Below are 16,788 nucleotides of genomic sequence, written 5' to 3'. Positions count from 1 at the left end.
AGAATTTGAAATTCCAGTTTGATCAACCCACCCTTATTCAGCAAAGTGGACAAGTACATTGACTTAATCTCTGATGATCCCAAATCCTCCAGAGTACAGGGAATATATGCTCTCACATCTTCCACATAGAGAACTCCGTCAGGAACCCTAGAAAATGCGTCGATGGAGTCAGCGACCTTTGCAATTTGTGGGCATTGCTTGAATTCTGGATGTGGACGATCCTTAATGTCCACCACAATAGGGGTAGCCACATCTGCTGGAGCGGGAGTAGATCCAGAAGCCATTTTGATTTCAGAAAAGTAAAAACAAAGAAAATACCTCTCAACCTAAGGTGGTGAAAACCTTTGAAAATCCACTCAGAAAATACTGGAAATCGCTGGAAAATGCTCTTAATCGCCTTTGATCACCTTAAACTCACTCTGCTTCGCTCTGAGTGTTGTGTGATCAAAATGAAGCAACTTTTCCCTTTTAATCTGCGAAATCCTAATTTCTTATTGACATTAATACATGCCGACATATCATAGCAAATTCAAAATCCATTATCTCAGCGTCAGTTATCCTCCAAACTGACTTCTCCAAGATCTGAAACAAGCTTTCAGACCACTACTGGGGGTAATGTAGAATCTGTCATTAATTTGCCTCCCCTTAAGGCTAATGCCTTAGTTATTGGATGTGTTTCCTGCCGGTGCAGGAACATTCTGCTCTGCTGGTTGAGTAATCGGAGAATTGACCTCTGCTGATTGATCTTCAAACTTCCTAACCGGCTGTTTAGCATGAGCTTGTTGGATTTCATCAACCTTTTGCTTTCCCTTCTTATTGGATGTGTCATTCCCTTCCGGTGTATTCTTGCTTCTGCAATATATTGGCAATGTGTCCTATTTTGTTGCATGCATAGCAAGAAACATTATTCTTCTAAATTGCCTTGTTGAGTCATTGATCTTTCCTTGACCTACATTGATTATCCATATGTCCAAAATTTCCACATGCATGACATCTCACATTCATTCTACAATCTTCTATCTTATGACCATACTTTTTACAATTTGAACACTGACCGAGAACTGCATTATTATTTTGATTTGCTCTATTCCTACATTGACTTGCTCTATGACCAAACTTATTGCAAACAAAGCATCTACCATTAAATTTATGTGCATTGGGTTGCCTTACCGGTGATTTCTGATTCCGGTTGTCTGGTGGATTCCTCTGATTTGCAGTACCAGAGCTTTCTCCATGCTCAAATCCAAGACCTCTAGTGTCTCTAGTGTCTCTTTGATCCTTCAGCAATTCATCAAGCTTTGTAGAACTAACCCTGAACTTTTCTTTGTATTCATTTGCAACATCTAGATCACTTCTTAGGACTATCACCATTCTTTCCAACTCTTGCTCATTGTTCCGTGATTGCACCAATTCAGTTCTCAACACATCATTCTCATGCGCTAACCTAATGCATTCCTCAGATCTGTCTTTAAGAGATATAGTAAGATTTTCTTCATTCTTCTTCCGGTCTTCAATCTCCTTCGACATCCTCATGGTCATGACTTGCATTTCATTCTTCATGACATTATTCTCCTGACTCAACTTCTGACATAATTCCTTAAGGGCATTCTTCTCTTCATCATCCAGACTTTGTAAGAGTTCCTTCCTTTTAGCTTGAGCAGATGATAACCTCTCCTGCAGGGTAAGGATGAATTACTTTGCATAATTAAACTCATCTTGCATCTTCAAGTTCTTCAACCTTTCAGCATCATAGTCTTCAAGTTCCTTCTGTAGACTCATCTCCATGGATTCTGGATACAAGATCTTCCTCAAGCTGTTAGACTTATTTCGAGTCACCAAGCTCTGATACCAATAGTTGGGATCCAAGAACATTGAGAGGGGGGGGGGGTGTTTAATCAGTGTTCTGCCAGTTATAATATTTTTAGCCTTATTAACAAATCCACTTATTAACCGATATGCATAAAAGAAAGCAACAACAAGTAATATTAATGCAACCACATGAATCAACACCATAACAAAAATATTTATACGTGGAAAACCTCAAAGAGGAAAAACCACGGTGGCATTAGAGACCCACAATATCTATCCACTGGCCAACTAAATAAATATTACAAGAGGGGCCTTCACATGCAGGAATACACACTGCCTAGAGCACACTGCTCGTCACAAAAGGAGCCTCATTGACTATAGATCCAAAGTACTGGATTACTAACAAAAACTGAACTCAGAATGTGCATCTGCTATGCTGGACGAGTTTCGGTTTAAGCACTGTCTGTATCGGTTTATACAGTAACCTCCCTTACCGGTAACTTAGATCGCTTCCCAAACCTCTAGACAAATAATCAAGACCGATTACATATCTTTACATTTGCATTTTATCGATCAAGATCTCGCTCACATAACATCACATAACCTATCATATCTCTGTATATGTCATATCGACCTAACCCAGACTGACTTATATACCCATTTACATGAATAAACACAAGTTCCTTATGTCAACTTACAATCATATTTCAAAAGATAAGACACATGTCAGCCCAAACAAAATATGAACATAAAACTATATGACTGTTGCCGCTTCCATGCTTGCCAGATCAATCTCCTATGTCAGCCTTAGAATACCGGTTCCAAGTTTGCCTGTTACATGTCTGTCGATTCCCTGAATGTCAGTTACCATGATAGCTAGATCTACCATGAAGTGTGTTGCCATCAATGACAACACCTAGAATCTAGATGAGTGTCAATTGCCAATAGGGAGGTGAGAAAATACCTCATGGTCCAAACTTTGGAGCTAAAAAACTTGGAGAGGAGCTAGACGGAGGAGGAGTGGAGCATCGCATTTCTCCTACGAGAGACAAAAGTGGACATGGCACTGGCAAAGAGATGGGTCAAGAGATACCTAGAGGATGAAGGACTGCTGGAGCTCACAGAGAATGGTGAGCAGGGGGCCGAAGACCCGAGGCTTGAGGAAAATGAAGATTGGGGTTTGGGCCTAGGGGAGGAATGGATACTTGATGACTCAAGAGATGTAGAGGAGGTTGTTGATAGCCCTAGCCATGTCGACTATGGAGTTGATTGCCCAGTGATTGCTAGAGCAATTGAGGTGTGCAAGATGAGGGTTGTTGAAGCAACAAAGGAGGAGGACAATGTTGAAGAAGAATGAAGAAAAAATTGTCAAGGACATGCATGGTGGATTTTTGGCTTGTTTCAATGTTTAAATTTTGCTCTTTATTTAGACATGAAGTCCTATTTTTGTTAACTTGTAATGGACAGTAATATAATGTTGATATTATATCTATATAGGGTAGACTATAGGGCGAATGGTTGTTAGTGGTATAGATGATAGATATCGTACTTTGAAGGCATGGGTCTAGACTAAATAGTTTGTAAACTTTATTAAAATCTTAATACAATGGGTGCTACCCCTTAGCAGCTACTTATTAAAAAAAAAGAAAAGAAATATATAACCATTTCACAAAAGTTAAACAATAGTCACCAATGAAGGCATGTAGTAGTGCGAGTATTAATATATGAACCAATATAAGCATAGCGATACAAATTAATAACATACACAACAAAAATATTTTCTCTCATTATTTTAATAAGACAATCTTTCAAGATGACTCATGAAGACTAGTATGCTTCACTTCCCAAAATTCAAAACCAGTATGCTTCACTTCCCATTATTCAATGACTCATGAGCCAATATCTAAGACAACAAGAAACCATATAATATGCCTATCTTTTAGTAAGTATGCAAATGCTTATTCTAAGTGGTAATGCAATGCTTTAGTAATAATATAATGTATAACTTAGCTCACCACAAATAGATGTTCTAGATGATTATAACAAATTAGTATTTGTTCTTTTTTACAACAACTTCAAACACAATTTGAAATATCTCACGCTGAAGTCAATAGATAATAGCTAATTGGAAGGGTACTATGCAAGTTCAATTTTAGAATTACAATTTAAAATGTAACATACTTTCAAGCCGCACGATGAAACTAGAACATGAAACAATTAATTATAAATCGAATCTAATCCTTAAAATATAAAAAATCAAAATGTATAAAATTCTATATAATTTTTTTAGTTTAAAAAAAGAAAAGAAATACCATTTATATAATAATAATTATTATGCAAGGTAAATCAAATTGGATACGTCTACAATACCTATGGAACCCAAGAGTAAAAAAACTGAAGAAGTGAAATACTGCCGTGAAAGTGCAGGATACCATTACAATTAATTAAACTTGGAAATATTTCCACACGAAATGCATAGTTTTGCAAAGCACGAAGGTTGAGGGGAGGGATTCAATTGCCATGAAATTATAAAAAAGATGGCGTTCTCGGCCAATCCTCTATCGTTAAGCCTTCCCGAGGGAGCTTTTGAAGCGTGGGTTCGAGAAAGCGGATACCTGGAAAGAATTGATGAAGGGGAAGTTGTGGATAGTGGAACTGGTAGTAATTCGTGGAAGATAAGTTTAATAAACCCTTTTGGGAAATTGACGGCTGAAGATTTTAGCAGGGATGCAGTGCCATGGACTGCAGAGTTCTGGGGTGCACCTCAGTCTTATTCGCGGCCCACCAGTTTAATGCAATTGAAGCTGCGAATGCAGGAGAATGTCAAGAAATATGTGCGCAATTACATTTATCTATCCCTTTGCATCCTCGCTTCTTTCTTGTAAGTATCTTTACTGTCTTATCTTAGTGTGCCATCCGATTGGTTATATTTGGAATATCCACAAAGTGTGGAAATTACTTAAGAATATGGAAAATGCAGTGTTCCTTAAGAGGACAGGCAAAAACAATCTGCAAAACCTAAATTAAAGAAATACAATAACTTAGATGGTAGGGGCACCTGCACACCCAAAATCGTTTTACACTTGCAAATTTAGCTGAAAATATATAAGAGGTCTAAGAGATGAATTCCCTGTGTTTTATATATTGCAAGATTTGTAAAAGATACATAGCTTAGTGTTTTCTCTCAATATACACTTGAGAGGGTAAAATAAACACATTACATTATGACATAATCCTGTAATAAAGTATCTGCCTACGTAAACAATATATGGACCAGGGGCTTAAGGATAAAATAGGCCACAACATACTCTTAACACCATATTGTCTCTAGTGTATACCACAGTTTTCCTGTAAGACTGTCTCCAAAGCAAGTAAGAAATCTAGTGGATGCATTGTTTTATACTTGGTGATTTCCAGGAAGAAGATGAATTCGGTTCACTCCATATCATAGCAATAAAATCTCAGTCACCCACAGCAGGGCCAAGAAGCAGGATTGAGGGACAGCTCCAGCATGTTCGAGTGCATAGTTTTGAAAACTCATGATGCAAACCCCAATTTGATTCCCACTTGTCAAAAACTCGGCAAATTAAAAAAATACGTAAATTTCCCCAAAAACAAAATTTTTCATGCACAAATGAAATGAGTCTATAGAACATTGGGGAAGTGTTTTCTATTCAATTTGAATAACAAAGAGCACAGCGTCTCATCAACATATGAATGGTACAGCCGATAATATGATTTGAATCTCATAATAATTGAAAGTAAACATAAAATATTACAATTCAATAAAGTGACAATAATTTATAATTTTCTTTTCCCTGTATATAACCCAATGATGGATATCGATTGGGTACTTCGCTTTTATCTAGAAGGTGATGACTCATGATCACCACCATCATTACTTATTATGTTATCCAATCTAGTGCTTTTGCTTTAGCTTTTTCTAAAACCTCCTCTGCTTGTCTCTTAAAAGTAACAATCTTGTCTTTTGTAAGCATAGGGTCCTCATTTTGGCAGTCCAATCATTAAACAAATCGATTCGTCCAAGTCAATTGCCTCATGACTATTTGGGCCTCTACCTTTTTTGAGCAAAGGAAAAGGTTGCATTGTATGAAGATGAGGGCATTGAGGTTCGTTTGTATAAATTTGTCGTGCTTCTTTATGTGAATGACAACAAATAAGTTCCAATTGCACGCATATCTAGAAGCCTTAAAAGTTGGGACAAAATTTAGAGGGCTAGCTTTTGAAGATTTGAGTTTTTTCCACTCCAATGTTTCCACAAATCAATTGCAAAGAAGGCATTCACAAGTTTGTAAGGAAGCAATAATTGCGCACATAATAGTTTTGTAGTGAAGTGAAATGAAAATTTATTTTATTTATTTTTTTAATTGGTGCTTCTCCCTTGTATAGTTAGTGGCAAAGAGAATATCCTCCATTCGACATGCTTGTATTTGTACAACTCTTCAATAATTATGTCAGAAACCTTAATTTCAAGTGACACCTTCTTAATGCATGTTGAGAGACTCTTCATAACCTCCACATTAGCATACTTGAATTATTTGCAAAAAAAAGTTTGGGCTTGAGGTAGTAAATGTTGCATGAATAGGTTGGTGGAGTTGATTGTTTACCTTTAATTAATAATATTTCAAATGAGTTTAGTTTTCTCCTATCTACTTTGTAATAGTTTTTGATGGCCTCTTTGGCCTTGTTCATGGCATCATACAAGTAATGCAATTTAGTTTTGCTCCTCAACCACCAAGTTGAAAACCTTGACTAAAGGTTCAAACATTTACAAGCATATTAAAATTTCAATTATTTTATTTTATTATTGTTTAAATTGAACAATATCTAGGTATTAAAAGTTAGAAAAAGTGTGTTTAAAGGATACTATTCAAAATTTAAACAAAAGTTTGAATTTTCCTAGATCATGTTAATAATACTCTTCACGAAGACTGTAGTGAACATTCCATTACACTTAGATTTAAATAAACTCTTCCTTTTCTATTAAAATATCCCATGGAGTATGGAGCATGTAGCATGTTGATGGAAAAAGTAGTAGAGACCTCATAAAATAAATGTTGGAGTAGGTAGGAATTGACCTTTTCTAGGGTTGCTTGGGTATTGGAGCTATTGGTTAGAGTGTCTAATGCTGTTGTGCCCATGCCACTGCAAAATCCCAACAAAGACATAATAAAAATGTCTTTATGATACTCTCTGCTTTTGTTTTCTTTGAATAAGAATCTACCCATTGTTGGATTAAAAATATCTATCTCAAAGATGTCAACAAACCATATATGCTTTGCAAGGTGATGAAGTTAGCTGTAAACCACGTGGCACTTGCTTGCACAAGCTACTTACTCTTGGAGTGCTCTCTTATCAAGCTAAGCACTCAAAGGTGATTCTAGATGTATTTGGTGATGTTTTTTTGGTATCTTTCACCATGGATTTCATCCCAAGTTAAGTTTGATGATGTCTTTCAATAGAAGATCAACTCAATGGGTAGTGCAAGGGATTCAAAAACATGTTGGGTGCCTCTTCTCAAGTAATCTTATTGCTGCCACATATGCTGCTGCATCTATCACTACTTGGACCACATTTTCTTAACCAACCTCTAATACAAACTCCAATCTTAGACTCAACTTCTCAATATTCTTGACTTCGCTTGAGGTGCCTATGGACCTGAAGAAAATCATCTTACCATTTGAAGCTACTAGAAGGCTGATGAATGTGTGATTCCTTCCGTCGATCCACCCATATGATAATATGCTGCATCCATACATGCACACTTACTTCTTTTTCTTTTCCACAATTGTCTTTGCATTTGCAATTGCTTTTTGGAGCAACGACCTCATGTAATTCATGTGGACTAGGTGCCTTGTATCCTTTTCTTGCAATGGTAAAGACTATGACTGAATTCTTCCAATAGAGGCTTCTTGCCATGTTGGATAGAAGGTTGTTGTGGTACCAAAAAATTGAACACACATGCTTGCTTCATCATGCCTCTCCTTGTTCTAACCTATACCTTTAAGCAAAGACTTCAAACTTGGCGTGTTTTGTGGAACAGAAAATCTCTCTGACTGCATTTGGTTGGAGTTGGATGAAGTTTGATGTGCCATGAATTTGTGGGCCATGAGAAGACCCCACAATTGACGTCCTTGTTTCTATCGTTGATTTTTTGTGCCACGTTTTGATTCATTACTACTGCAATGTGTGCAAATTTTCTTATCCTCTCAATTTTTCTTTTTGCTCTATCAAAATGAGGGTCGTATTCATCTCCTGTGCAACCTTTGGCTCACATTGGCTACGATTTGATGTCGTGACCAATAATTTATGCAAGGTAGTATTTGAGGCGATTGGTACCTCCACTTATCTTCAATATGTTATAGTTGCAAATGATTGATCTTGTCATTAGCCTTGGCTTGTCATTAGCCTTGGCATGTCATGCTACTAAGCAACATTCTTGTTGCCAATGCTTTGGCTTCCCCTTCCACTTGTTAATGCCATTGGATACAAAGTGCAAACCCCGACATTGGAAAAAGGAACAAATTTGATTGCTGCAAACCTGTCATGGCCCAAAAACCCCTCACTTCTCCCCAAAGTAGCTTAGTTATAATTTAGCTTAGCAATAGCTTAAACTATGGACCTTGACTTAAATTGTTTATGCGTTGTATTGTGATTAAAGACAATGCTAGACTTAGATTGTGAAATTAATATGTGAATGATTAGATTATGGATGCTTGACTTTTATCATTAAGTTAGTATTTGGATGTTGCAAACATGATTACATGATACATCTTAGACAAATTTATGTTAGGAGTTTATTCAGTTGGCGAGGGATTATTTTATCCCATGCAATGCCATGATGTGTTGGTTTGAATGTGCATATGTTGCAGGTGAAATGGAAAGCCAAACAAAGTAGAAGGGGATATCTCTTTCCATGAGGTTAACTGTTTGGTACTTGAAATGGTAGTGTAGCAACATGTTGGAAGCAAGCAAAGTTGGCAGATGACAAGGCAACTTGTCAAAAGGGTGTTAGGATTAAATGGTTTGCACTAGTTAAAGAAATTACATGTGAAAAAATCCTTAGGTGACAAGAAAATAACATATTGGCAGGTATAAGTGGCAAGCTGATGTGGCATGTAGAAGATGGAAAAGCAAAAGGTAGGATGCCAACTAGAAAATGGTGGTTGTAAAAGCAAACAATCACGCTAAGTCAACCATTTTACAAGATTGTAGAAGTTCAAGGAAATTGTGAGTGTTGTAGAAGTTGTTAGAGGAGTTAATGTGCATGATAATTTGACTAATAGGATGTAGAGGAAGAATCTACGTGGGAAGAATGAATGACAAGGGAAATATAATGAAAAGAGAATAGAAGCAAGCTGTTTGACAATATCATATTTTCTGCATTACTTTCGTAGTAAAACATTTAGAAAAATCCCTAAATGTGTAGACTTAAGTGTTGATGTGTTTTTTAGGCACATGCGATCACAGAATAAAATACCCAAAAGTATCTTATCCTCTCTTGAACAAAATCTCTCAAATGCTGAAGGTTAGCTTAAGGATCACTTGAGAAGACTCCAAGGTTCATGAATGTAGGGTCACTACGTGTGGATAAGCTCAGTTGGTTGATGTGATTATGCTGGAATCACAAGGGGACTTACATTAGAATGCGTGGATGCTTGATTAGCTGGAACTTAGATCATTTGATGTTACAATATGGTGATGCTTTTGATCTTAAACTAGCTGGAGTTTTAAAAAATGACAAAAGATGAGGGGTTGAGAGAGTCTATTCTAATCCTAAGAATGTTGGAAGATGAGTGAATGATTAGATGGAATCCTACTGAGTGAGGTCTCACCATCAACTTGAACAATTTGACTCAAGCTCAGTGCAATCTTCTGAGGATATTTCAAAGATATTCGAATCAATACCATCAAACATTGATCACCATTCAAGTTAATGCATAAGCAATGAATGTAGAATGATTCGAAGTTAAGCTCATATCGTTTCAGTTGACCACACAAGGCACGCTTACAATCAGTAAGAGGCTAGTGGTATGGACTAGGCAGATTCCTCATGAATACATTCAACAATTTCCTCCATTCAAACTAATCAACATGAAAGTAAATTGAGAAGTAAAGACCATGCGAGTTGTTGAAGCAACAAATCAAATTCACCATAACTTCAATGAAATCAATTGTTCTCTACAACAAGGTTTAGCAACAATCTTTGCCTTCTCCTAATCTAATTTCTATTCTATGCTATTCTATTCACTAACTATCTATTTCTCTATTCACTATTAGCTATTAACTAACTATTAACCTTTACAAATGAAGAGTCTGAGCTTTTATAGAGAGCTCATTTACAATGAATGGCCAAGATTGAATCTCCATCAATGGCCAAGATTTCACAATAAACCCTAATTAGGGTTTGTTATAACAAACTCTTCTTAGCCAATGAGAGAATTACATTCAGAGAGTGTGGACCAATAGATATTGAGGGTAGTTACGTTGGAGTTTGTGCCTTCATATATGAGCTTGATTCATTGAACTTGGACGTGTTGATGCGGACCCCTCGGATTGGTGGAAGGGATGACTGGGCTGCCACCTCAATCTTGCACTTGTAAACTTGATTTGATTCATCATCATGAAGGGATGTTGAGAGATATCTCTTGATACTCAACATTATTCAGTCGCTCAATGTGATGATGATGATGAGAAGCAAACTTTGATTAACTCTTCTGAAACTATCTGCTTCTTCAATCGTGCTCGATGTAGGTCTTGGTTTTGAAGTATTGATGTACTTCTGATGTCACCACGGCCCCTCTCCTTTTGGAATTCCTTCTCTTGTGACTCCTTTCACATCGTTGATGTCGTAGATCAAGTGAATGCTTCTTGTGTGATCCCCTTATTTCTTTCTCCATCTCTTGCAAAAGAAACAAGCAAGTATCAAATACACTTGATATATAGGTTTAATAAAAGCATATAAAGAGAATTCACCCTCATGAAGCAACACTTGAAGTTGTCTTAGCGCTCTTTGGGGAGGAGCTCTTGAAGGTTACTCCACCCTTGATTTTCATGAAGTTGTCCTTGTCTTACTCTTCTTCATTTTCTTGAACTTCGCTCATACCCTTCAAATTGTGAAGTTTGATCATGTAGGTCAAATCATGAAGTTCACTCTTGCATGTTGAGTTTGTGAAATTCAATATGAAATTCGCTCATGCATGCTAATTCATGAAGTTGAGATTTGCTTGCATAGGTTTGAAGATGAAGATTGCTCTAGATGGTGTGCATGTGAAACTTGTTTCAATCACCTTGCTTATTCATGAAATTCGCTCCAATCTTCTAAGTCATGAAGTTCACCTTTGTAGAAATTCGCTCCAAATCCTCAACTCCTGAAGTTCGCTCCAAGATGGCAACTCATGAAGTTGTAAATTCGCTCCAAGGTGGCAACTCATGAAGTTGTAAAATTCGCTCCAAGGAGGCAACTCATGAAGTTGGAAAATTTTGCTCTGAGAAGGCAACTCATGAAGTTGTAAATTTCGCTCTAAGGGGTGTGCACATGAAGTCTTATTTCCATTGCCTTGCTTGCTAAGCTTGCTTGTCTCTTCCAAACATGAAATTCACTCCAAATCTCTCAAACCTGAAGTTCGCTCCAAAAACCCAACTTATGAAGCATGAAATTCGCTCCAAAATGCAAAGTCATGAAGTTCGCTCCAAACTTGCAACTCATGAAGTTCATGTTCGCTCCAAAAGGTGAAGTCATGAAGTTCGCTCCAAGACATGAAGTTATGAAGTTCACTTGGCATTGAATCCATTCAAGGCGATCATTCTTCATTTCTCATTCAACTTCGCTCATGTAGGCTTGCTTGTGTATGCTGATTGATGAAATTCGCTCCAAGGAGGCAAGTCGTGAAGTTCGCTCTAAGAAGGCAAGTCATGAAGTTCGCTCTAAGAAGGCAAGTCAGGAAGTTCAAGTTCGCTCCAAGAAGGCAACTCATGAAGCTGGAATTTCGCTCTTGTTGACTCATGAAGTATGAATTTTGCTCCAAGGTGGCAACTCATGAAGTTCGCTCCAAGAGGTGAAGTCATGAATTTCGCTCCAAGGTAGCAAGTCATGAAGTTCGCTCCAAGGCAGCAAGTCATGAAGTTCGCTTGTGAATGTTTAAACATGAAGTAAGTGGTTCCTTCATCTCTTTATCTTTCCATTTCGCTCATGAAGCCTTGAAGGTGAAATTTGCTCCAAAACCTCAACTCACGAAGTTCGCTTGAGATCATCAACTCATGAAGTTAGAACTTCGCTCCAAAAGGTGAACTCATGAAGTAAGTGCTCTCAAATTCTTCACTTCATTCCTCTATTGCCAACCTTGTTTATGAAAGTTGAAAGTGAAATTCGCTCCAATCTCCTCATTCATGAAGTTCGCTCCAAATCCTTCAAACATGAAGTTCGCTCCAAAAGTCTCACTCATGAAGTTCGCTCCAAGAAGTGAAGTCATGAAGTTCGCTCCAGGGCAGCAAGTCATGAAGTTCGTTTTGTGCTCCAATCCTCTCAAGCATGAAGTTCGCTCCAAACCCTGAGTTCATGAAGTTTTGAAGGTGAAATTCACTCCTGATGCTTTGAAGATGAAGTTTGCTCCTGAGGTTAAGCTCATGAAGTGGATTTCAAACCAAGACCAAACTTCCCTTTGCTCATTTTCACTTACGCTCTCAACTTCAATACCCGATAACTTGCTCAACATGAGAACTTAGAGAGAGTCTTCGCTCTGTGGGAGAAGTGTAAGAAATTCACTACACATTGAATGTTCATGAAGTGAAGTTCTTTCCTTTAAGAGGAGCACTTGAAGTGACCTTCAAATTGGCAAACCTTCCTTACTCATGGTTGAACTCTTGATATCTAGACCTTGCAAACTTACTTTCTTCACACTCATGCAAGACTACACATCTGACTCTTGACTTCTTGATGACCTAGATCTCTCTAATGCAAAGGCTAATAGCTAAGACCCGACATCAACTAACAACTAAGCTAAGACGACTAACCTAGAAAGCGAAAAAGTGGGGGTCCCCATTTGCGATGGGGCGATGTGTGAATACCTCACAACATTAAGTGAACACAAAAGGGCAGGAGAAGTTGAAGAGGTGTTGGGATATCCTAACTACTGATTTTTGATAGAAAGTATGGATTTGACTGATTTTAAACTCAGATTTAATTCTCAGCATAAATAAAATTGTGCATGCAATTGAGAAGATTAGAGAAACAAGGTGATTTCTAAAGGTTCAACACTACTGAGCTCTTATTGACAAAAAAACAGAGTTTTTACATACATGGGTCAATTTATGGGCTGTTATCAGACCAAACTTTCTGTAGGTTTCAATCTGCCTTTTTAACATTCTTAGTCCCTTGATATGCTGTGATTCCCTAAGATTTCTGAATGAGCTGGGATGCTGATTTGTGAGGTGCGATTCTGATCTGAAAAATACGCCTGATTTACACTTTGAAACCCTTCAATCTTGGTGTATGAATTATGATTTCTAGCTCTTCCTTTGAGATGAGATTGTAGTTGCATCTGGCAAAGGTATGACAAACTGAAATAGATTTGAACTAGAACCTTGGGGTTGCATCCAAGTTCCAGGCTCAGGGGTTTCATCCTGAGGAAAAAGCATAAACACGCCTTCTTGCAGAGAGAAAACTCAGAAATAAATGATCAATAGAATGAATTCAATTCCTCAATCGAACCCTTTAAATAATAACCCAGCCACTCCCAAAAAGCTTCAATGCCTCTAGAAGATTCCTCATTAGCAACTTGGGCAAATAATATAAGTTGTTTTAATTATTAAATGACCCCCAAGTAAAGTCGCCTAAGAGAGATAACTTTATAACTTAAAAATGGCCCCAACTTAATTCCTAACGAATAATTAAAATATTTATGCACAATACTTAAGCTTTTTGGCCTTATTTTAATTATTCACTCATTCCTTATTAAATTTTGCCTTAGCTCCAAATTGGGGACATTTACAATTCTTCCCACCCCAAGATTGCTTGCCCAAGCAATCATAAGAACCAAATTTGATTCAGATCAGGAACACCAAGCAATACCTGGATCCCAAACAAGTCTCAGTGCTTCCACTTCAAATCTCCACTGCTCTAAACCGGGGTAAACATGATGATGCCCAAAACTATGAAGCATACTGCCATAATCCCACTGTTGAAGTGCACTCAAATTTGACCAAACATTTGCTGTCCGTAAAAACAAATCATCATTCCAAGTATCATTACTCAACCGCAAGCCAATATCAACATTTACAGACCCTTCTCCTTGAAGAACATTGGTCATATATGATCCCACATATGTATCCATATAGTCAGATGAATCTGGAGTAGTAATGTCGTCATGCATACTGGTTACACCAAATTCAAGAGATGAATCCACTAAGGTTGTAAAATGATGATGTAATTCTTTTGCTACCGAGGAATTTTCTGAGTGTATACCTTTGTCCAGTGCCATTGTGAAGCATGAAGTATCATCACATGAAGATATTATATCTCCGTGTACCAAGGCTGTCATGACATGAATAGAAGGAGATATGCTGCTGCTGTCATCAACAGGATACTCTGATTTATTCCCATACCTCTCAATGGTATTTTCATCATCCATGTAAGCTTGCAAACACTTGGCTGCCCCAACTTTTGGGTTATCACTTCGGGTAGCTTTCAACACAATTTGTTTACCTTCAAAAGTAAATTCAAGCTCCATGTTATTGAAATCTTGGATGTGCCTTCCAAGAGATTTCAACCACGGTACACCCAAAACTATTTCAGACCCATCAATTCAAGCAACATAGTATTTATCTTCAAAAGTATAATTATCTAATTGAATGCTCAACCTTGGTATTCTTCTTATGCAATTGATTTTGGATCCATTTGCCAACATGACGTTGAACCCGGAAAAGTCTTCTACTTGTTGCCCTTCCCTGACTACAAATTCCTCATCAATAAAGTTATGTGTAGCACCACTGTCTACCATACACATAACTTTTTGTCCTTTGACAATCCCATTTAACATGAAAAGATGATCTCTAGATCCACCAGATAGGGAAGCAAAAGTACCACGTGTTCCGTCATCATACTCATTATCCTCATCGCTGTCCACATCAGATATCACCTCAATAAGATGAACCTTGCCCTTACCAAGACATCTATGCCCTGGTTCCCAATGTACTTTGCAATTAAAGCAAAGGTTCTTTCTTCTTAACTCATTTATTGACTCTTTTTATACCTTAGGAGATGTGCTCTTGGGCTGAATGGGAGCCTTCTCATCTGATTCATCATTCGATTTCTTATTCCTAAAGTTCTTCTTGTGTGGCTGAAAAGAAGATGAGGTCTCAAGATCAAGAGCCAACCCAATGGCATCATGCAAGGTATTAGGATTATGCGCCTTGACCAAACCCCTTAGATTGTCACTTAGGCCTTCAACAAATAGCATGGCGACTCGTTTCTCTGACATATCTGGAAGCATTACCGCTATCTTATGGAACTCATTGATATAGGATTCCACATGTCCCAACTGCTTCAGCTGTGCTAAGTCTCTATAGTAGACTTCCACATCTTTTCTATCAAATCGGGCTATCAATTTACTCACAAACTCCTTGTACGAGTGTATAAATCCATGGTCTTGTGAAACTAGTCCGTGGTGCCACCAGCCATAGGCCATGCCTTCAAGATGCATGGTAGCAAACTGGATCGCCTTCTCCTCTTCCATTGGTTTCAAAGACAAAAATGTGTCAAGCTTGTGAATCCATGACCGGGCACTAATCTTTCCACTTCCATCAAAGGTTGGCAGAGAGATCTTATTGATTGCATCTTTAAATTCTTTAGGCCTGGCTTGACCTCTGGGTCTCCGTTCTTGTCTTTATAGGTGGTATCTCAATTTATCCTTCCGCTGGTTCATGAACTGATTTATGTTCATTAGCTGCCTTCCATCAGCCGGAAGCATTCTATATTCATCATATGCAACCATAACATCATCAGTGATGTTGCTAACATCCTCTTCCACCTGTGGTGCCGCCTCTTCTTCTGCAGGCCTTGGAAGGAATACACGTCACATGGGGCAATCAGACCGTGTTAATGTTGTTTGAACAACATTAGATGCACCTTGTGTTTCATGTCCATCATCACTTCCATTTCCATTCTGATTATGCGCCCGCGGTTGTTGCACTTGCAGGTTCCCAATGGCAGCCAGGAGCTGCTGTTGTGATTGCACAAAGGTTTGCATCATCTGCTGTTGTTGTTGTGCAATTTGAGCCAACATGTCTTGAATATTGGCTTGCCCATTACCATCATTTCGTTGCTCAACCATTCCTTCAATTAATGGATCGTACACGTCAAGTGCTTCCTCTTCTTGTCGACCCGATCTATTTCTAGTGAAATATCTATGCGGACCTGCTCCTCTAGAGTGCATAAGATTGATACAAACTGACATGCAACACAAATCCTCTAACCAGAACTGCTCAGATTTAACATTCAACTATCTTGGTGTTTGCCAAACTGACATGCAAGATCTAGGTAGTTGCCAAATCTGACATGCAAGTTCACTAAACTAACATGCAAGATCTGAGTAGTTTCCAAACGAACATGCAAGTTCACCAAACTGACATGCATTAATCTGGGTATTCACCAAATTGAAATGTGACGCTGAAACCCCAATAGTCTGGCAAGATCACTAGCTCTGATACCACTGAGATATCCTAACTACTAAAGTTTGATAGAAAGTATGGATTTGACTGATTTTAAACTCAGATTTAATTCTCAACATATATAAAATTGTGCATGCAATTGAGAAGATAATTGAAACAAGGTGATTTCTAAAGGTTCAACATTACTGAGCTCTTATTGACAAAAAAGAAGAGTTTTTACATACATGGGTCAACCTATGGGCTGTTATCAGACCAAACTTGCTCTAGGTTTCAATCTGCCTTTTTAACATT

The 16,788-nt window shown here is 37.9% G+C and overlaps 1 protein-coding gene across 1 annotated transcript in view; it reads left to right on the top strand.

Annotated features, from left to right (window-relative positions):
- The first annotated feature begins 4,235 nt into the window (after positions 1-4,235).
- LOC131045356 (PRA1 family protein H) overlaps positions 4,236-16,788 on the top strand; it is a 77,855-nt gene continuing 65,302 nt past the window's right edge. The window contains exon 1 of the mRNA XM_057978946.2: positions 4,236-4,690. Coding sequence (XP_057834929.1) covers positions 4,347-4,690 — 344 coding nt within the window. The 5' untranslated portion in view covers positions 4,236-4,346. The remainder of the gene's footprint in view (positions 4,691-16,788) is intronic.

This window comes from Cryptomeria japonica, chromosome 8 (genome assembly GCF_030272615.1).
Source record: "Cryptomeria japonica chromosome 8, Sugi_1.0, whole genome shotgun sequence".
Classification (NCBI taxonomy): domain Eukaryota; kingdom Viridiplantae; phylum Streptophyta; class Pinopsida; order Cupressales; family Cupressaceae; genus Cryptomeria; species Cryptomeria japonica.
Note: the sequence above shows the minus strand (reverse complement) of the source record. Positions and strands in the feature narration are given on the sequence as shown.